Genomic DNA, 21,471 nt, shown 5'->3' on the forward strand with positions numbered 1-21,471 from the left:
TGTATTCTATTACTGTATGGAACAAAGAAATGTAGACTTGTGTCAAAAAGTGTTTGTCCCCTTAGGGGTTACAGATTTTTATTTATTTTTTTGGTATGTTTGTCACACCCATCATCAAACAAATGTAAATATCAGTCACACAAGTAAAAGTCCACTCTTTTTTTCGCTGAATGTCTTTAATTCCGCAACATTGGAGGGTTTTCTCACATGAACGGCTTTTGAAAGGTTTTGCCACAGCATTTCAAGCAGATTCAGGTCTGCGCTAAGATGAGGCCACCCAACAATATTTCCCCCTTGATTTTGTATGTTTTGTTTATTTTTTTACCCCAAAAAAACATTAGCCTTGAGAAATTACAGTGGGGTTGTTGTTGTTGTTGTGTGTGTGTGTGGTAGGTTTTTTTACTTTCTTAATAGCAAAGATATTATTGATACTGTTTAGTTGTTACCATATAAATGATTATGGATGTGTGTTATAGACTGGTGTGTATATATACATACATTGTAATGTTAAATTACTATAGGACTACAATATTGTCATTCATATAAAGTTAGTTATATAGAATCATGAGGTAGAGTAATAGTGCTTTTACTTCTTCCTACTTTTTATTTGGAATATGTACAGGAATATGTACAATTTAACTTTTTTGTCATGTTCAAAATAAAGAATAAAATACCCAAAAATAAATTCAGATTCTGTTTAATGGTGTGAATAAATGCTATAAACGAGTTCATCACATTTCTAAAATAATGGCCTGTTTTTTTTCTTCTTTTTCACAAAACAAATATTGTATGTATTAATTTCATATCGGGTAAATTAATGATGTGTGTTAGGCGGCCAGCGTCTGTATTTATTTTTATTTTTGCCAAATTATCTCATAGGCCATTATTTTAAAAGGGTGATGATTTATAACATTACTATAACAATGGCAAATGCAAAAATTATACATGCAAATGTCTCCAGATGTCTGCAATTCAGTAAAGGATGATTATGAATGACAACCTTTGACCTGATTGTTCAGATGTCATTTTGTGCCAACCAAGCTGCCCTCTCTACGGAGATGGGCCAATATGGGGGGTGGAGCCGGGGGGGGGTTACACCCCTCATCTAGAAAAAATCAAATATAAAAATGGTCCAGTCTATTTCTTTGCCTCGTGTATAAGACCAAATGTAACCTGAGGTTGTATCTTGAAGTCAGTGTTCCGCATGTAAAAATTGTATAGAAAGCTAGCTGAAGGTTTTTGTATTGTTGCACTTTGCCATTACTAGTTAAGACACTTACGCTTTTTATTGGACAGATACTGGCCATTCAATACTCGTCTTAAGGCAACGACACTGTACTAGTATGCTCTTGTTCTCACTAAAAAGACAACTTGATAAACCGCTTGGATATCAAATGAATGCTGAGAAATATGGAAATCTGAGCATTTGATATCAATGTGAATTATGTATGAAAACTAGAAAGTGTTAAGCAGTTTGAGCATTTATTCCACCGTAAAATCCATATACTCGTCCTCAGTCAGAAAAATTCAACATAGGACAAAAATTCAAAGCTACAGATTATTAAAAAATATATATAATAAACTGCAAACAGGTGTACACAAAACCTTTTATTCAAATTGCTACACTTCTGGCTTTAAAAAAAAAATAGAAGAAAAAAAAACATTGTAGTCAAAAATTTTTTACAGCAAGTAGATGGGGAAAATACATATGGAATCAGCTTTTTTTTACCAATCAGATGTAAAACAAACACCTGCATCAGATTGAAGCTGCTGTATAATGATATCATTAATGTAGTCAGCAGTTAAAATAAGTGCTCACACCTTTGAGAGCTTTTCAGAGTGCGGGAATGTAAGGTCAACGAAATTTAAAAGATCAAATACAGAAAAATGAGACGTTAGAGGCTTCATCAGCATTGCGTGAAAAGGACTTAAAGTTCATCACTGCAGATTTAACTTTAAAAGTGTTTTGACTGATCATTAATTTGCCAGGTGCTCGTTTCCATCAAAAACATAAGGATATCAAACGTGGCTCTTAAGATGGACAAATGCTCAAACAGCTTTCCGAATACGTGTTAGGGAACACATTTGGATCAGTCCACAAGTGCAATTGGTCTTAAGTGAAAAGTAGAAAAAGTGCTTCAAGTTCCTTGGAATAATGCAAGTCTTTGGAATGGGTGGGTATGACTAAATGTCCCTGAACGCATCATTTTCGGGTCAGTACTTGAAGGCGCCGCAGCGGCTGGCTCGACATATGAAGGCCTTGAGCAAGTCGCCGTCCATCTGGCAGAAGGCGTCCGTCTGCGTCACTTTAGTCAGGTGGTTGACGCAAAACTTGAAGCAGAAATCCTCCAGATCCTGATGAACAATTAAACAATGACTCAGTGCCGCAATTCACTTTTTTTTTTTATAAATATATAAGAGCGGGCAAACCGGGCCGACCTCGGCATCGTAGCGCACGGCGGCCGACAGCAGCGTGAAGGCGTTCTCCACCGTGATGCCGTTCTTGATGATGTGCTGGCACAGACGCTTCAGACGGTTCTCGCAGTACGACGTGGCCAGGTCCAGAAGTCCTGCGCACGGAACACTTTCAGTTCACAAAAAGGAGAACGGAGACCCGTTTGCGTCGGCGTTTCCGTCTCTGACCGATAGCGTCCTCTGGCGGCAGCTCCACATCGTCGGTGTAGAGGAACTCCAGGAAAGAGCGATACACCGGGAAGGAGAACTGGTTGATTTCAATCACATCCTTCATGTCTTCGTTCCAGTGCGACTGGAACATGGAGCGGAAGTGTTCACACCTGAAGCGGAAAGCATACAGGATGGCGCCGTTTATAAGTCAAATGCGGTCTTCTCGTCACCCTCAAGCGAGTCCGACCTGATCTTGAGAACCGCTTTGTGGACGTGGATGTATTTGCCATCCACGCAGAACTTGAGGTCGGCCGTCTCCGGGTTGTCAAACTCCTTCTTGACAGACTGAGCCACTGTCAGAAAGTCGTCAAACTCTGAAAGGGAGAAGACGCGCGAGAATAGAATCCTTTTGGGCGTGTCGGCGACATCTCACCCTTGGACAGAAGCCTCCACATGACCGAGGGCGTGGCAAAGCAGGCAAAGACGTCGTCGGTGCAGGTGAAGTTTGTGAGATGGGGCAGCATGATGGACTGCCCCCGGCACTGGCCCCACATGTACACCTGGCCGCTCTGCGTCTTGGCGGCTGACGTGTGCGTGGAGTGGCAGGCGGCCACCTCCACGATCCTGAAGGGTTAACAAAAAACAGGCCACTGCCATCAATTCAAAAATAAAAAAGCAAATTACAGTAGTGCCTTGAGGTAAGAGTTGAATACGCATGGATAACTCAAAACACTCATAGCAATCTAGTAATGTTGCCCCCCGCCCCCTCACGTCCATGATTTCCAAAAACGATTTGAAATGTGGACTCGTCAGACCACAGCACATTTTTCCTATTTGTGTCAGCCTATCAGAAATGGGCTCAGGCTCAAAAGAAGCCAGCACAGTTTGTGGGTGTTAAAGGGATACTTGACTAATTGAGCCATTTTCAGCAATAAAAAGTTAATATTTTGTCCACAATTAATAATTTTTTCCACTTGCTGTCGACTGAAGATGACATCACCTGTGCTGAGGAAGTAGGTAACGACTAATCATGGCTCACCTGTTTTCTGGGCTTGGTCAGCAAACTGAGCCATGATTGGTCGTTACTTCCTCAGCACAGGTTATGTCATCTTCAGTAAGCAAGTGGCAAAAAAAATTGTTTTTTAAAATTAATTATGGACAAAATATTAACTTTTTAATGATGAAAATGGCTCAATGAGTCAAGTATCCTTTTGTCTAATGCCTTTCAACTTGCATTTGTAGATGTCACAATGAACTAGTGCAGGGGTCTGCAACCTGCGGCTCTTTAGTAAAAAATTTATTAATATTCAAAAAATGTCAGTCCAAATTTTTGTCAAAGTTGTCAGGAAAAGAGATGAAAGTTGTTTTAAATTGCCTAAGCATGTCCAAAAAGGAATAGGAAAAGCAGAAAATTCCCCAAAAATGTAAGAGAAGTAAATAAATAAAAAAAAGAGCAGAAGCAGGAAATGTCCAAAACAAAAAATGTTTTTGGAATTGCCAGGGAAAAAAGTCAGAAAATAGATGTGTTTTTTAAGGCAGAAAATGTTCAATAAGTAATTATAAAATGTCCAAACACCAAAGATATTCCGAAAATTACCATAAAAGGTCAGAAAATTGATAGCACGAAAGGTGAATAAATGTAATAATAAATCGCAATAAAATGTCCAAAACAAAAAAAGGAATAGAGGCATTAAATTAACTCATTCACGCCCACCCATTTTCACTGAAGCAACCCTCTTCGCGCCCTGTTTGACTGGATTTTGCAAGACCCACAGAATATTGTGTTCTATTGCTATACAAACATGGAACCTGCCAAAAGAAAGATGAAGGGAAAAACAATATTTCTATCTTAATTTGCAGCAATTAGCATTATAATTCAGAATTTTCATCATTATTCAAAAATCTTTTTAGACCTGTGGGTAAATATCTTATACTCTGCTGCCACCCGCTGGCCGTTTTTGTAATTACGACCATTGCTTCACCCGTTCTCTGCATTTCAGAGGCTGCATCAAAGCCTTTGGTACGAGTTAACATGCTGTACTTCCATAAAATTGCCAAGAATGTCAGAAATTTGACAGAAAGGCAGCCTTACATAAAACTAACACACTCGTTTCATTGATCACAATGTTCAAATATTTTTTAGTTATTTATTTGGCCTAAAATGGCTCTTGACAGTAAAGGTTGCTTGGAGATGTTTTTCGCACCTTCCTTTCTCGCTCATAATCCGCACGGGGAACACTTGGTTGCTCTTGTTGCCTGTGCCTAGTTGCCCGTACGTGTTGGAGCCCCACGCGTAAAGGATGCCTTCGTCCGTCAGCGCCAATGAATGCGCGTACCCACACACGACCTGGAGTGCAAACAACAAACAACGTTAGGCACACTTTAAAAAGACGAAGAAACAGCCTGCACGGTTTCATTACACGCCCCGCCCCCTCCCATCGATCGTCGAATGGGAATCGCCACGTCGGTCGCTTGCGGCTCACTCACCTGTTGCACGCATATGCCGTGCAAATCGGCAAGTCGGCAGGGAGACAGCTGGTTGCTGTTATGCCCCACTCCCAGCTGTCCGTTCCCGTTGTAGCCCCAACCGTACACCTGCCCAAACGGTCGGGCAAGGGCGTCAGAACCAAACAACATTCCGACGGAAGAACAAATGCGCCGTCGTCGGAGTCACCTCGCCGTTGTCCACCAACGCCATGGACCAGGTCTGTCCACAGACGATGCTGACCACCATTTTGGTCTGAAGGTAGAGGGAAATGCGGCGCGGGTGAGGCTGGGTGGCCGTGGAACCGTTGCCCACCTGGCCGCAATTGTTGTAACCCCACGCGAACACCTGTCAGGAAGGAAGGAGGACAAAAAGGAGTCACGTATACATTAGGTATATATTTAAAAGAAGAAAAAAAAATGACTGAAATCTCATGTACAACACGCTGCTAGAAGTGACAGCTCCCACACCTCTCCAAGTTCGCTGAGCGCCATCGAGTGGTGCGAGCCGCAGGCCACCTCCACCACTTTCCTGTTGAGCAGGTTAGCAGACACAAGCACCGGCGCTAGCCCTTGGTTGGTGGTCCCGTTCCCCAGCTGGCTGTAGCCGTTGTGCCCCCAGGCAAACAGCTCGCCGTCTGAAAGCACAAAAAAAGATGGAGAGGAGTTGCGATATGGCGACAGTTCACGTGAGGACAGCGCGGTGGCGATACCCTCGGTGGCCAGCAGCACGTGCGGGCCGCTGCCGTAGCTGATGCTGATCACCTTCCTGCCGCTCAAAAAGTCCAGCTTCTTGGGTACGATGGTGCTCTGGCTGTCTCCAGTGCCCAGGCAGCTGCTGCAGTTGAGTCCCAACACATAAACCTGCAACGCTCGGAGCAAATCGAACAATAAGACATTACAGACATGCAAGCAAATAGCCACATTCATTGTTTGTTCAAATGTCCGTGAAAGGGTTCTACAACTGTGCCTATCAATGCTAACCATTAGCATGTTACCATTAAGCTAGTGGGCTTTGTTGTTTTAATCACACAATGTGTCATTCTCTTTTTTGATATGCCTAGTTTGAGAGTAAAAATCTCTCCACTCACCTCATCGTCACTGGTGATGAAGATGGCCTCATTGCCGGTCGCTCCAAAAACACACGCTTTCCATATGCAGGCCCGCTCCTGGGGCTTCATCAGACTGAAGAGGGGCCATTTTGCCACGTCCACCATTTTGTCTTTGTGTGCCTGTCACTCTGAGGTCAGCTGGTTGTGGGGAACGGTGCAACCCTCAGACTGAGGCCAATGGAGGGAGGCCCAGCAGGTGTAGGGTGGAGCCAGTGAATGGTGCCTGTGCTGCAAACAACAAGATGTCTCAATATTTTTTTACAATAAACAACCATGCACAGATGAGCTTGAAAATGAAGACGTTGACCACACGGAAGGGCTCAACTGACCGGACAACAGATCAGGACAAGAATGAAAGAACTCAGTTACTCACATTACTTAACATGCAACAGAAAATTGTTCTAGGGGGCTGAAACACAACCTCTGTAATAATATATATATTTTTTAAAGTTACAATATGGTTGGTCTGTATCACAGATTTTCAGCTATTAGGTGGGTGGGATGAAATGTCAATTAACTACTATAACCAAGCTGCCTGCTTTGAATGCTAATCACAGGCAAAAGCAATACAATATGGCGTTTGTTTTCACCGTTTTAAGGGAGTATTTGCATTGCAGAAATATCAGAACTGCCCGGATGTTCAGAATTGTCAATTAAACTGGTGGCTCTTCGCATTAATTAGTAGCTAGAAGCAAGAGGTACTGTTACAAAAAAAAAGGTTAGAGACGTGAATGTACTGAATTTTGTGAATATTTGGAACCTTGAGTGAAGTGAGTGCATAAAGTATGACGGAGAAGAATTAAACTTTTTTTGTAGACTCATTCAATGATTTTCTTTTGGGGGGGGGGGCTGATTTTCTGAAAGCAAAAAAAAACGGAATGTGCTTAATTTGGTTAATATTGTATTTTTAAGTTTAAATGGGTTGAAATGGGAAATGTGTACAGTAGTTGGACAAAAAATGGGCGGAATAGACTTGGTACTGTTAGACGGACACCGTTAGCGCATGTAGCTAAGAACGCGAGATGTTTGCGTTTGGGATTAGAAAAAATAAATATATATTTCCACTTTGGCACGCACACCGTCCATCTATATGATAGGGATGGGAGACAAACGGTTGCCATTGTTACGAAAACACTATTCAGCAAACCGGCTGACACCGCAGGACAAAACAAAAACAAAAAAAGCCACCGACCGAGCGAGTATTTGCTGGACTCACCCGCTTGCAAGTGACGGCGATGCTAGCTAGCAAGGTAGCTACTTTAGCAGTCAATGAAGACTTGTTTTCGGCAAAAACCTTACCTGTTGCAAATGTGCGCGTGGGGCCGCTGGCTCTGGGGAATCGGGTCTAATTGTCACTTTCACCATGGCACCCGAGGGTGTACTTGTGGCCGTCGGTCTTATATGCTCGAGCTGATCTGGACCTGACGCTTGTTTGCGGAAGTCACACAATGACGCAGGCAAACTAATCGAGCACAGATCTGACTTGTTTGGATTGAAACACGACTTGAGAGGACAATCTTACGTTTCCCCAATCCTGATTCTCAGGGGCTGGAGACCTGCAAGTTTTAGATGTTTCCGTCCTCAAAGCACACCTGATTTATATAATGAGGTGATCAGCAAGCTCCGCAGAAGCTTGATAACGATCCTAATCCCTAAATTTTAGAATCAGGTGTGTTGGAACACAGAAACATCTAAAACCCTGCAGCACTCAGTGTGGAAGATCTGTGCAGACCAAATTGTGTTGTGAGATGTGACTACAAAAGTGACTGGAAAAGCCTACTAGAACATTTGAACTTTATTTAGGGTTAAAAATGAGTTTCAACGAGATTGGTTAACTGTGAATACAGCCACATCCCTAGTTACAAGATGTGTGCACATTTGGACAACCACGTTATTGGGAGAGTGAAGTATTGTGAGACACCACCTGTATCTAAGGGGGGGGGGGGGCACATCTGTGGTCATGTGACTAATTTGTTATCAAGTCCCTCCCATTTCAGCTGGATTGTGCTGAGGTAAGCATGCGTTTTGAAACAATAAAAATGTTTTAAGATATAAAAGTGCTTTTTTTGTGCTTTCAAGTTAATCAGCTGTTGCACTAATTGACTCAAGTGGAAAAACTTATATCCCACATATTGTTTAACTATCAACTTGTAAAATTATGTGACAATGCTAGCTAAAGATTAGCCTGAGTTATGAAGAGAGGTTGCTCTTTATAAAATGATGGAGGTGGGTTTAAGTGAGACAAATGTCAGGGGGCAAAGTGAGACACTGTTTTTCATGTCAGCAACAGTTAAAATAAAAAAAAGCCATCATGCCAAGAAAAATACAACAACCTTGAAGAGACGAAAATTGCAGCCACAGAGGTATGTATGATCCATTCAAACTAAAGCCCAATACAGCCAAACCCTTGATGGGGGGGGTCAAATCCTGTAAAAACACTCACCATTAACCATTTACCCTGAACTGCAGCCAGCCACTAGGGATAATCTGGATCAAGGGTGGCCAAATTCGGTCCTCGAAAGTCACTATCCAGCCTGTTTTCCATGTCTCCCTCCTTCAGCACAGCTGAATCTAATGATCAGTTCATCAGCAAGCTTTGCAGAAGCCTGATAACGATCCCGATCATGAATCAGGTGTGTTAGTGGAGAGAAACATGGACAAAGGGCTGGATAGTGGCTCTCGAGGACCGAACTTGGCCACCTCTAATTCTTCTTCCAGAAGACGATAAGGAAGGTCCACATCCTGCAGACGATCCACTGGAAGACCAACCATCCACTGCAGAAAAGTCACCCTATACTAATTCACCCGCTCCCTCGCCAACTGACATGGATGTGCGACATATGACTAGCCGACCTGGATATGTGACTCCTCAGGAAATAATTGCACTTCCCAAATGTAGCCCCAGAAAACAAACCACACGGAAGTGTGTGAAGACAGCCATCCTCACCGATACTCCTGAGAAGGCACTTCAATAAGCTTTTTGAAGAAAGACAAAATAAACTGGAAGGGAAAATGCAAAATAAGAAACAGAAAAAGAAACCAATTGAGAAGAAAATCACAAATAACAGCTCTGAGTGATGTTTTCTCACGGTATTTGTGAGTTCACAAACTCCCGACAATCCATCTTGCACCACTCCCATTGATTTCCACCGATGCGAACCACTGGTGGTTCGGACCAATCACAGAGGGACATTGTATTTGGAGGCGGGATATGCAGCTGTGACGAAAACATGAAGCACCGAAGCCGTGGGAAGAAACAAACCAAACATGGCAACACTGGTGGACGAATGCGTGGACGCTGCAATTAATTCTGTTCTCGCTGAAATAGTCTCTTGTATCCGCATATCAACATTGCAAAACCGACAACATAAACTCAACGCCATGATATCAGCTAGTCTTAACAGTCGCATGTCGGTGACGATATTTTCATATTTTGCCGCGATTGGTCGAAACAAAAGTTGGGTAGACGTGCACACGGTTCTGCTTCGTCCAATCAGCTCGAAGTGTTGTACAGCATGCCCCGCCCCGAGCAAGTCAACGCAGAGCAGTCACAGACTGATAGTGTGGAGAATTCCTTCGAGTGATTTATCCCATAGCTGGGTTAAAATGAGACACTTTACCACTTCTTTTTTTCCCCCCAAACAATCATATTTTCACCGTCTTTAATCCTGCATACATTCTGATAATTTCCATTCTTAGGAAACAGCTTTTCTCAGAGCCCCTTACAGATAACCTATCTCTAAAGGAGAGTCCAAACGAATCTCTTTTCAACCAGCAGCACCTGAGATCTTATATTTTTGGTCACAACCGACAGTCCGCAAGTATACCGTAGGTGAAGGTACTGGGACTGGGCCGGTAAAATGTGAGCAAAAAGCAGAGATGTAAAAATGAGCCCCTCAATGCCAAATTCTGTCTATCAATGTTATGAACAGAATTGGTGAAAAATGGCAGCGTTGAAGTGTGGAGTAGATTTCAATACTGGCCAAACAGAGACCAAACATCAGGGAGTCCAGGTCACACAAAATGGTGGCCATTGGTTTTTAGTACATACGTCCACTGTACAAATAAAATACACTTGCAGTGCAGTAATATTCAATGGTATGTTGTCTTTTTTTTCTTCTTAGTGATGAGAAAACAGCCTACATGATATGGCAGGTCATACTAAGACATTGTTGCTTTAACCTTAATGTAGATTTTTTGGGGGTGATATCTTTTAAAGACTTCCTGGATTAATTGCGAACAACATATTTTCTTACTTTTCTCTTAATTTTTCTACTTATCTCATAACTTTTCATTGTCCAATTTCAGGTTCATCATGACGTTTCCCACCATTTTGTAACATTTTCATTGCTCTTCATATTTTGTTTTTAAACATGACATCATTTATTATTATTTACGTCAATTATATTGCAACATAACATTCCCCCACCCCTTATCTGTACTTCCATTTGGAGTTTTTTTTCTTTCTTTCACGTGCAAATGACAACACTTGCAAGCGCTGAAGGACCCATCGGCTTGAACAGCAGGTTTTTATTTTGCTTCGGATCAGAAACACAGGTCATGTCCTGAGGGTGTCATGAGAAAAAATGCTATGAAAAATCCCCCTGAATGAGGTACGTGGCGATGATGGCTTGTGGTGATGGGAGAGGGCAAACAAGTACTAAAATTGCGCTTGCATCACCATGGCAACCAGCGTGAGGTTACAAGTAACATCTGACGTGTTAATACTCCATTACAAAGATTTTCAAAATGTGGAGCGCTGCGCCTTGAGAAAAATAATAAAGAAAATCTTATTTTTTAAACTTTTAACATGAACTTAATTCAACCATTTTCAGTTTAAAGCAGAAGTCAAACCAAACATTTTCTTAATTTAATCTGAATATAGTCTATGTAGCCCCACTCGTCTAAACACGGTATTCAACAAAAGCTACCCGTTTATTCCATCTCAGGGGCGGCCATTTTGCTATAGACTGAAATGACATCACAGCTGCTGAGGAAACGACCAATCACGGCTGTGATTGGTTGTGACTTGAGCAACTGTGATGTCATTTTCAGTCAAAAGAAAGTGGCAAAATGGCTGCCCCCTAAGATGGAAAAAAAAAAGTAGTTTTTTTTTTGCTGCTTAACTCAAATTCTACAAACCCAATATTAGAACGCTGCGTTTTGACTAGTGGGGGCACATGCAACATATCACTGTAAAGAAAATTTGGGGGTGACGTCTCCATTATGGATGTACACTGAGTGATGGAGAGCAGCCATTTTATGTTCCAACTTTCCCACACTTTAAAAACCATTTCTGAATCTATTAGTTTTCAAATCAACAAAACGACAAAAACAAAAGGCACCGTGACTATTTTTTTTTTTCCAACTCACATTTGTCTTTAATATGCACAGGAGTTGAAAGCATCAATGAGCCACCTTAAAGAGAGAAGAGAGTTCAATCTAAAATTTATAAAAAGATATAAACAATCAGAGGCCAAAACGCTGTCTGTTGCTTTTCTTCTAGTATTCATTTAAAACAACTTTTTTTTTTTTCAAGAGCAAGTAAAAATCTTGCAACAAACATAAGCTTGTATCCAATGTGGTTACAAGACAAACACAATTGTAAATCTTTAAAGTGGCTCGGTCTAGTCTGCTAGTTCAGGACTGTACACCCTCTCTCTAGGATTTTTGTTCCGTTATAAACAACTAGCACACCCCCCTTTCCCCTATTCAACCCTCCCCCAGCAGTTGTAAGCATGCCCTCTCAGTAGTTAGCAGCCGACCAGAGGAGCATTTAGTCTTGGGAGTGAGAACATCGTCAGCCCGACACCACTACGAAGAGAACAAAACAAAAAGTCTGTTCCAATTATTAATAACCAGCATCGCATCACAATACATATGCAAGTCAAAACTAAAAACAAAAAGAAATATTGTTTCAACAAGGAAAAAAAAAAAAATAAAAAAAAGCCTCGGCAGCTATCTTAGACAGTGAGGTCATCATTGCTGTCGTCCATCCAACGAGTGTCAGCTGCAGCAGCTTTTTACAGGCTTCATGTCAATATACTTATATATATATATATATTTATATATATTTATATTCAATAGACGGCAAGGAGAGATACACATCACATTGTTTTTGTACAAGTGTTCAAATCGAGTTAGCGAGATCTTCGGCCAAGAGTTGGTGAAGTAGTACTGTGAAGGTGCGCCATCCGCCATCCCCCCCAAAGTTGTTTTTATTTTTGTCGACGAACGAAGCCACACTAAAAAAGGAACTAAATAATACTATAAAAATAAAGACTCAGTTAAGTTTAAAAAAATAATAATAATAACGAGAATGTAAAAATATGAGTATTAAGTTGTAATTTGCTGAATAGCTGTAGTGATTTCAGGAGAAAAAAATGTTATGAGAATAAAACGATTCTATATGGACAAATACCACTTTTCTTTGAAAAAGCCGCACTGTTGCATGGGGAAAGAACATGGGGAAATTAGATATATATTTTGCATAACATCCAAATATTGTCTAAAACCTCTGTTAATCTTTTCTTGTAACATAACATTAATTCCCCCCCCTCATACTATTCCAACATATTCTTTGCTTTTGTTGTGTCCCATCAGCACTTTTTCCACCCAAACAGGATTTTATGCTCCTCCCCTTTTTATATTTAGACCTTTTTTTTTTTAATTTCCTTTTCCCCCCTCCCCTCTAATATTGCTACTATTGCTGATATTGCTTTATTCTCGTAATAGAATGTTAAACAGGAACAGTCGGAATGCTAGGAGAAACAGCTGCATTAAAGAAAAGTTTTGAGTTTTACTTGGGAAAAAGTTCAACATGCTGCTTTTTCCCGCATAACATTCTTACTTTATTCCCACAGAACTACAACTTCTTTCCTCTGAATTATATGGCTTTCTTCTTGACCTTTTAGGTCATTTGCATTCTTTTATAAGTTGCGCCCGTTATCAGACTAGAAGGACTATTATGAGGTTAAGAAAATTCTAAATTTTTTAAAATGTAAAGAATTTTGATAGGGGGAAAAAAGTGTATTACGAAAAATAGGACTTTTTCCGCATAATGTTACAATATTACCCTTTTATTCTAGTAGCCTTTCTTTTAACAGCATTGCCTTATAGTTTTACGTTTACTCTTTTTTTTTTGTAGTTGAAGTCGTGATTATTGGAATAGCTATATTAAAAAGTCCACATTTTACAAGTCTTACTTGGAGCTTTTACCTTTTTCTCATAAATTTAAATTAAAACAAAAATGTTTTGCCACAGTTGTAATAGTACAAGAACAAAGTTGTAATGCTAAAAGGTATGAGAATAAAGACAATTACTAAGTAAAAAGTCTATTAAAAAAAAAAAAAACACACTACAAAATGTGTACAACTTTTCCTGGCTTGATTTGTGAAACCTTACACTGTTTTCTCTTTTCTTGTGACTTTTTTCCTCTTAACTCCCATTTCCTGTGACAATTACTTTTTTCAGTGGTCCTAACACTCTGTCCTAGTCAGAGGACGAAAACATGGTGAAGGTCCAAACAAAACGCAATTGCAAGCTCCGACTAGAAGCAACCACATCATGAACTGAAACTGAAACACTTAAAAATAAAAAGGTCAGATTCAATTCAGGTTGGATTTAGCAAATTTGGGTATAACTCCGCCCCCACGCCCCCCGGTCCCTACCACCACCAACTTGTACATTTCACATTACAGGGGAATCATGAGCAAATAGGACGTCCAGTGCGGTCCAGTCCGGGGGGGGTGGAGGGGGGACGTTACAGTGGACAAAAGGAAGTCTCAGCACTTCCCAATGACCTCTTTTTCTTACTCTGCCGAGTCCTCAGCAGGTAGTTCAGTTCCAAACAGGGGAAAAAAAAAAATAATCGTGGCAGTTACTTCACTTGAGTGGGGAAGGGCTGGGGGACGCGTCGTTGAATAATTCAATTAAAGTCTCATCAAAAAAATGGAGTCCCGTCAAGTCTTTCTGCCACTATTTAGAGCCCTTTCACCCTTAGTGGAGTGGGGAGCGAAGGGGCGGGGATTTGTCCGTGGTTAATCATGGCTTAGCTCTGCAATGTGTGATAGAGGGTTACTTAGAGGGGTGGGGGCAGGGTGGGGGGGCTTGCACGAACCTGTGTGACCCTACAGTGGGTGTGTATGTGATGGAGAGGGGGCACAAAAAACAAGTGTAAAACAAAAACAGCAGTATTTCTCCCCCCATTTGTGATATGACTTCCAAGTATGCACACTAACTGTCCAAATGTGTGTGTGTGTGCGTGTGTGTGTGTGTGTGTGAGAGGGAGACTACTAGCTAAAGTGTGCTTGTGTACATTTTGGCAATTAAACGTTGCCGCTGACGCTGTTCCGTCCTTCGCGTTTTCTGTGTTGTGTGATATGTCGAAGCAAAAATATCATGTTGTGATGCACGGTGCCAGGTGGTGACCATCAAAAAAAAAATAATAATAATACAAAAAACAACCTCCAGAGTGCAGAGGTGGTGGCGGGGACCATAAATCCCTCAGTGGTGACTGTGAGTATCCATGTTGTTGAAGTCAATCCTTCCATATAAGGTCGCCAGATTTGAGGAGAAATGGATGAATGTCGTTGTGGGGAGGAGGGGAGTGGAGATTACAGAGTACCCGTGCAGCTGGTTGAAGCAAACATCCTGGCTTTTGCTTTTTTCTTAGAAATTAAACTCCTTTGTTTGCATGTTGGAAGCGGGGTCAAAGTTGAAGGTTCCTCCTTGAGTGCTTTCTGGGATCAGGCTTGAATCTTCAATCTAAAAAGGAGGAGAGGACAGCCATAGTGAACTCCCACGTGATTGGAAAAAGAATCTATCAGCTAAAATGCCCGTGTATACCCACAGGACAAAGATTTCCGTTGTAAACAGGACCAAAACAACACTTTCTTGTTGCAGTAGCATTTAAAAATGTACAATATAGTACGCTAGTGTAGGTTTGGCACAACCCCCCCATTGCTGTCCACTGATTGAACAATAATAACTGCCCACATGTCCAAATTCAATCATGTGATCAAAAATATGGGCTGTTCACTAGGGGTGGAACGATACGGGTAACTCACGATATTCGATACTGTGACGATATGTGGCCCACGATATTGATAATATCACGACATCTACGATATTTGATATATTGTCAGAAAATGATCTCAACGATATATCACGATATTCAATATGGGACTGTGAGTGACAGTGAAAACTTGCCGACTGATCTTTACAAATAGTGTCTAGACGCCACTGCTTCTGCATACTTTACCACCATTAAGGGATTAGCACCCCCACAAACAAAACAGGAGAGATGAAGTACTGCACACTGCATACTGCACACGCTGCAGCCCAACTTCACATTTTTGCTAACATAAATAATATATATTATTATAAATTCTGTCTGGTCCAAAATGAACTTGCATAATTATAGTGTTTCAAATAATCGTATTTGTCTTAATATTTTCAAATGTTTAAACATTTTCTTTTGAAAAAAATACAACCATTTTGAATAATCGTGATTTTAATTATTACCACAATAATCGTGATTATTATAAATAAATAAAAATTGAATAAAAAAATGAAATACAAATGTATTTATTTATGTACATATATAGATATTTTGTTTTTATTTCCATTTATATATATATTTTTTTAATTTAATTTAATCTGTTTTTATTTTCACTTTTAGTCATTTATTTAGTTATTTAGTCATTTATTTATATTGAATTTTGGCAGTTTTGGCCCTCCATATATTTATAGTATTTTGTGGAGGTAATACAAAGAAAACAAATTTGAAATTGTTCATCTGTCAGCCATTATTTTACTGCTTTTTACTGATGTTTTTTTTTTTTTTTTAGTTTTTAGGGTGGCAACCTTTACTTTTTTTGTCTTCTTTAAAGTTATCCAAAACAACGGACCTGTTTTGTCAGCTGCTGCTTGTTGCTAGTTAAGTTCTTGTTACAGCAAAATATATCTTCAGTTACTATCAATGCTAACGTCGTACAAAACTACAGTATGCCAGTTGAGACAACCATACATCTGCAAATATGGTCATGCTGTGCAGTCCCAAAAAAGGGTGCGACCAAATCTGTGCTGGCACGAACTTCTTGACACTCATGCAAAAGTTAGTGGCAAAGCCCTGTGTAAAACAATACTGTATATACTGTATCCTATGGCTTGGCAGCACACGGCTGTGTCTCACTTGCTTATAACCCAGAAATACATTTCTCTCATGTGTGCTTTGCGTTTTTGTGTATCTCTCTGCTGCCCTCCCTCAGATGATTGCCAATGGCTGGCTTTAGCTGTTGATAAATGTCCAACTTGACAGGCGGGATGTTCTTGGTTGGCCTGAGTTGTACATGCAGCGCGAGTGCGGAAAGTCCACATAGTTGGCTGGTATCATTTTCATTTTCGGTATTAATATATTCAATGTTCATCGTCCAGTGAAAATCTTGGGGAGGGACCGTAAATCAGGTCATGCCCATATCTAATGATAATGATAATAATGATGATGATGATAACAAATCTGTGGATTTTGATGGCTTTGTGCAAACTTACGTCATCTCCTGAAAAGTACTGATCGATAATCTCAAAGGCTAGCTTGTAGATATCCTCATTTTCATGTTGCTGCAAGCTTTCAATCTTCTCCAAACCTGAGAAATTGGGAGGGAAAAGTCACGTAAGGGTGGAAAAGTACAAGGCAATGCAAAACACAAAGCCACGCCACACACCCCCGCACTCCTCGATGATCTCGGCGATGGTGCTGGCTTCGTCACCCGCCATGATGAGGATGTTCTTGAGGCCGTCCAGGACCACCTGCACGACCTGGGGGTCCTTCACCAGCATCAGGTTACAGAAAGGAGGGATGACGTTCTTCTCCACCAGGTACTCCACCTACACAGACACATCAAAGCCATACTAATAATTAAAATTTATGTGCTTACAGAAGTGGAATGTCAGTCAACATAACTCACGAAAAGATCCTTGAACAAAAACAAAAACATAATTTAAAGGTATTTACATGGTGACATGTTGATGCTCCGTCATAAAGACATGTCTTAAAATAGCTCACCTGGTCTTTCCTTCCACTGATGGTGAGGTTGCTGATGGCCCACGCTGCCTCCTTCTGAGTGCCAAAGTCCCCCTGTGGAGAGGCAGGCTGTCACTATGATGCGCGCGTGACATGGGTACTCCGACCACAGCAATATTACGACAATCCGTGAAGAAATTTGGAATATAACAAAAGAAACCTTGGCCAGTTGGTGAATGATCATGGGGATGAGTCCAGCATCGATCACAGCCTGGACCTGCTGCTGGTTCCCAGCTGTAATGTTGGACAGGAACCACACTGCTTCCTACAAATAAAAACAAAAACAGTATTTCTAATATACAGCAGGTATCAGCAAATCTAATTTAATGTTTTTTTTTAAATGCAATTTAAAACTAATTTAATACCCATGTCGTACTGCATAATACATACACATGCATAATTGTTAGGGGTGGGAATCTTTGAATGTCTCACGATTCGATTCAATTCAAATTTTTGGATGTGCGATTTGATTCAGAATCGATTTTCGATTGGGAACAATTTTTGATTCAAAATGATTTGATTGATAATGATTTTTGCTTCAATTTATAGATGTTCAAGGAATCGTAATGATCTACTGCCGTCTGACTCGCTAATGCTAATTAGTGCTCTACTCACTCAAAAGAACGGCTCCACGCTGCAAAAAAACAACTTTTATTGGAATAACTTGATCGTGACTTTTTCCTTCTACTCTCTAATGTGGCTACAACTTAACAGTGTATCAGACCGCGTGGAACCACACTGCCCCTAAGTGGCCGAATCAGGTACAACATGAATAGCGCTCCCAATAAAGGCACACACAAAAAAAAGGAAGACAGTATAAAATAATTGAAATCAAATATTTTTGGGACATTTAAAATAGATTCTGAATCATACTAAATGAGAATCCCAATTCTTATGAGAATCGATTTTTTGGGCACACCGCTAATAAATAGATATATTATATGCATACTCGTTATATATTCTGGCTGTCCCCTCGATGATGATTTTTAAAATCATAATTAAGCACATGATTTCCATAGCTTATCACAATTAATCACAAATTAGTCACATGTAACCATTTTAAATAAAATATTTTTCAAGATTTTCATACTCCTGGCATAAACGTGGAGAAATATGATCATGGTTGTATCTTTTAGTTCTTTAATAAAATAATTTTATACAAAGAAATACATTAAGTTATTTGAAGTGAAAAAGATATACTAAACAATAGGGATGGTACCAGGTATCGGGCCAAAACCAGGACACATTTTACGGTATCAGTATTTGACAGATATCGATACTGGTATTGGCCCTCGCTCTTGTGGCCGTTTTTTGGTTAAAAGCTAAAGGCTGAAATGGTTATTTTGCATTTATTGACCACCACAGGGGGCTCCGGTAAGAGAGCACGTAAGTCCAGTTTTACTCAACAATTTAATTAGCTTTAAAGTGCAGACAGATCTTTGTATATTATATAGTGTATTGTCACTGACTACTGCACTGCTATGAGATGAATGACCAACGGAGAACGTGAAACAGGAAATACAAAGCAGCCTTCCAAATTAAAAGCATGGATTTCAAAACAAGATTTTGTGAAACAGCTTAAGGAATTCTCCACATGGTAGATATTACTAAACTACTTCAAACACTATTGCATTGAATTGAATTCTTTGCACTTCACTGTATTGCTGTGAAGTTGTACAACCACATACTGTATTTTGATTGGGACTTTTTCCTCTGACCACTGGATTATTTGTTTATTTCATTTAAAAAAAAATCTATTTTTGAAATTCATTTTATTGCATGCTCTATGCAAAATTACATTTATGAGCAAATTCCATCCATCCGTCCATTTACTACGGGGTCGGGTTGCGGGGGCAGCAGCTATAGGAGGGAAACCCAGACTTCCCGCTCCCCAGCCACTTCAACAAGCTCCTCCGGCAAGATCCCAGGCCAGCCGAGAGACATAGTCTCAGTGTCTCCTGGGTCGTCCCCGGTGCCTCCTGCCGCTGGGACATGTTTGGAACACCTCTCCAGGGAGGCTCGGGCATCCGATCCAGATACCCGAGCCACCTCGACTGGTTTCTCTCAACGCGGAGGAGTAGCGGCTCGACACTGAGTTCTCCTGGATGACTGAGCTTCTCACCCTATCTCTAAGGGAGAGCCCGGACACCCTGCAGAGGACACCCTCATTTCGGCCACTTGTATCCAGGAACTTGTTCTTTCGGTCACAACCCACAAGCTCGTGACCATAAGTTGAGGGTAGGAACGTAGATCGACCGGTAAATCAAGAACTTACGAGTAAATTGGAAAAATATAATTGCCATTCATTTCAAGCAATTTTAACGAAATTTGCTATAATTGGGATATACAGGTCTTTTAAAAAATATATATCTGTCTTTTTTGGGGACATTTTATGCATCATAAGTACTGATGGTATCGGCACTTGGTATCTGTATCGGTGATTACTGAAGATTTGAGGATCGGTATCTGTCTCAAAAAAAGTGGTGTCGAACATCCCTACTAAACAGTGAAAAGGAGTGTGAAACATTGAGTCATAGATTTGTGTTAAGGTAATTTTTTGCCACTAGATTTCATCAATGTTTCATGTTGGACGTTTTCTTTTTTTAATTCAGAGCAATGGTTATTTAGAACAGGAAGCAACTTGTGGACTACAGGCCATTTTGTTCATTGTAAATTACAACTTGTCACCATTCCTTACAAACACATATTTTTATCATAAATTACTAATAAATTGTGTTATAGTGTCTCCTTGCACAATGTTATATGTAAAATAAAGCCTGAACAACAAGGTTTTTACATCAGTTGGATTTAAAATTGTAATTCCTCTGGACAACGTATTTAATGCCATTTAAAGCCTCAATTTCAGCAAAATCTATTTAATGACATAGTTCTTTTTAACGACCGGCGGAAACCCTGTATACACACACAAGCTCTACCTAATGTCAGAGCATGACAAGGTAACAATCAGTCGTGTGAAAGAAGAGCTCATATTCTGTTATGACCGTCCGTGTGGTACCTTATTGATCTTTTCTTTAGGGTGTGTGAGCAAGTTGGGGAAGTATCTGAGGACCTCGCAGTTGAGAACAACTTGCGTCTGCTCGTCAGTGCCAGTTACGATGTTTCCCACCGCTCGCAGAGCTGCCGTCTACATGTTGAGAGACAGCAAGGGCAATATTTATTCATTCTATTATCAAGCAGATTCACTTATTTATCCGAGTCTGGAGTCTAACCTGCACTTTCACCTCCTGGTGGCTGAGGAGAGGCACGAGAAGTGGAACGACACTAGAGTCGATGACCATCTGGATCTGCTCGTTGCCACCGTCCGTTAGGTAGGACAATGCCCATACTGTGTCAACGAGGATCTAAACGCACAAAATGCCAGTCACACACTGAACCAATAAACATCCAGTTCTTCATTAAAAGAACAATAAACACAACAGTATTAAAATATATATACTGTATATTTTTTAAACAGTTTCCATCACCATGCACCAATTGAATGTCGCTCTTTCTAGTGTGCCTGCCTTGGCCACATGGGGGAAGTATAACACACACAGACAAACTGCTCAATGAGGCGTTATGAATCCCACTTGAGTCTGAGGCAGGATATGCAGTCTAGACTGCATGCAGTCATGCTTGATGCAAGCAGTCAATCATATTGAAGCTGCGCGTATCCTGCCTAAAACTCAAGTTGCATTCATAACAAAGCCTCAAAGTCCCTCTAACGTCATTTACCACACTAATATTCGTTGTCATATGCGGAGGTTTGAATGTGATTAATGTCAATGTTAATGTTCCTGCACGGTTTGTTTCAGGAATGATTTGCCAAAGTGAATCTAGTGAAGTGAGTTAAGTTGAATTCACTGCCACCATACAGCATTTGTATCTCAAGCTTGAAATGGCAAGGCATAGCAATTAAATAACAATATTTTAAAAATGGCCCAAAAATAAATTAATAGCGCAACTCAAAAAAATATATAAAAATATATACCTATATAAATCGGGTCATGTGATAGATTCTGGACTTTGGAATGTAACCACCCTCTTGCTTGCTACTTACATTTATGTCCGTGTGATGTATTAGCACACACAGGGCAGGCAAAATCTGTGTAGGAGGGGAGAGATAGAGAGAGAGAGAGAGAGAGAGAGAAGAGCAGGTTAGGAGTG

General features: G+C 40.5%; 2 protein-coding genes across 4 annotated transcripts in view; both read right to left on the reverse strand.

Moving 5' to 3' along the window:
- Nucleotides 1-1,593: 1,593 nt before the first annotated feature.
- rcbtb1 (regulator of chromosome condensation (RCC1) and BTB (POZ) domain containing protein 1) lies at nucleotides 1,594-8,823 on the reverse strand. Of its 3 annotated transcripts, none has more exons than XM_077579132.1 (12): nucleotides 8,665-8,823; nucleotides 6,201-6,449; nucleotides 5,823-5,973; nucleotides 5,581-5,747; nucleotides 5,300-5,458; nucleotides 5,113-5,220; nucleotides 4,830-4,972; nucleotides 3,059-3,249; nucleotides 2,873-2,999; nucleotides 2,644-2,795; nucleotides 2,440-2,570; nucleotides 1,594-2,355 (listed from the first exon to the last, which is right to left on the reverse strand). In XM_077579132.1, the coding sequence occupies exons 2-12, from the start codon at nucleotides 6,324-6,326 to the stop codon at nucleotides 2,215-2,217; spliced, it is 1,596 nt and encodes a 531-aa protein (XP_077435258.1). In that variant the 5' UTR covers nucleotides 6,327-6,449; nucleotides 8,665-8,823; the 3' UTR covers nucleotides 1,594-2,214. The 3 variants fall into 3 exon arrangements, with proteins under 3 accessions (XP_077435258.1, XP_077435257.1, XP_077435259.1); XM_077579131.1 differs by lacking the exon at nucleotides 8,665-8,823 and adding an exon at nucleotides 7,521-7,758; XM_077579133.1 differs by lacking the exon at nucleotides 8,665-8,823 and having other exon boundaries at nucleotides 5,875-5,973; nucleotides 6,201-6,229.
- A 1,897-nt stretch (nucleotides 8,824-10,720) lies between these two features.
- LOC144060324 (importin subunit alpha-4) overlaps nucleotides 10,721-21,471 on the reverse strand; it is a 29,382-nt gene continuing 18,631 nt past the window's right edge. The window contains exons 10-17 of the mRNA XM_077579740.1: nucleotides 21,365-21,409; nucleotides 20,535-20,666; nucleotides 20,321-20,449; nucleotides 17,465-17,569; nucleotides 17,287-17,358; nucleotides 16,946-17,108; nucleotides 16,773-16,867; nucleotides 10,721-14,987 (exon numbers count right to left, since the gene is read on the reverse strand). Of these exons, the coding sequence (XP_077435866.1) occupies nucleotides 14,892-14,987; nucleotides 16,773-16,867; nucleotides 16,946-17,108; nucleotides 17,287-17,358; nucleotides 17,465-17,569; nucleotides 20,321-20,449; nucleotides 20,535-20,666; nucleotides 21,365-21,409 (837 nt within the window). The 3' untranslated portion in view covers nucleotides 10,721-14,891. The remainder of the gene's footprint in view (nucleotides 14,988-16,772; nucleotides 16,868-16,945; nucleotides 17,109-17,286; nucleotides 17,359-17,464; nucleotides 17,570-20,320; nucleotides 20,450-20,534; nucleotides 20,667-21,364; nucleotides 21,410-21,471) is intronic.

Source organism: Vanacampus margaritifer, chromosome 11 (assembly GCF_051991255.1).
Source record: "Vanacampus margaritifer isolate UIUO_Vmar chromosome 11, RoL_Vmar_1.0, whole genome shotgun sequence".
Taxonomy (NCBI): Eukaryota; Metazoa; Chordata; class Actinopteri; order Syngnathiformes; family Syngnathidae; genus Vanacampus; species Vanacampus margaritifer.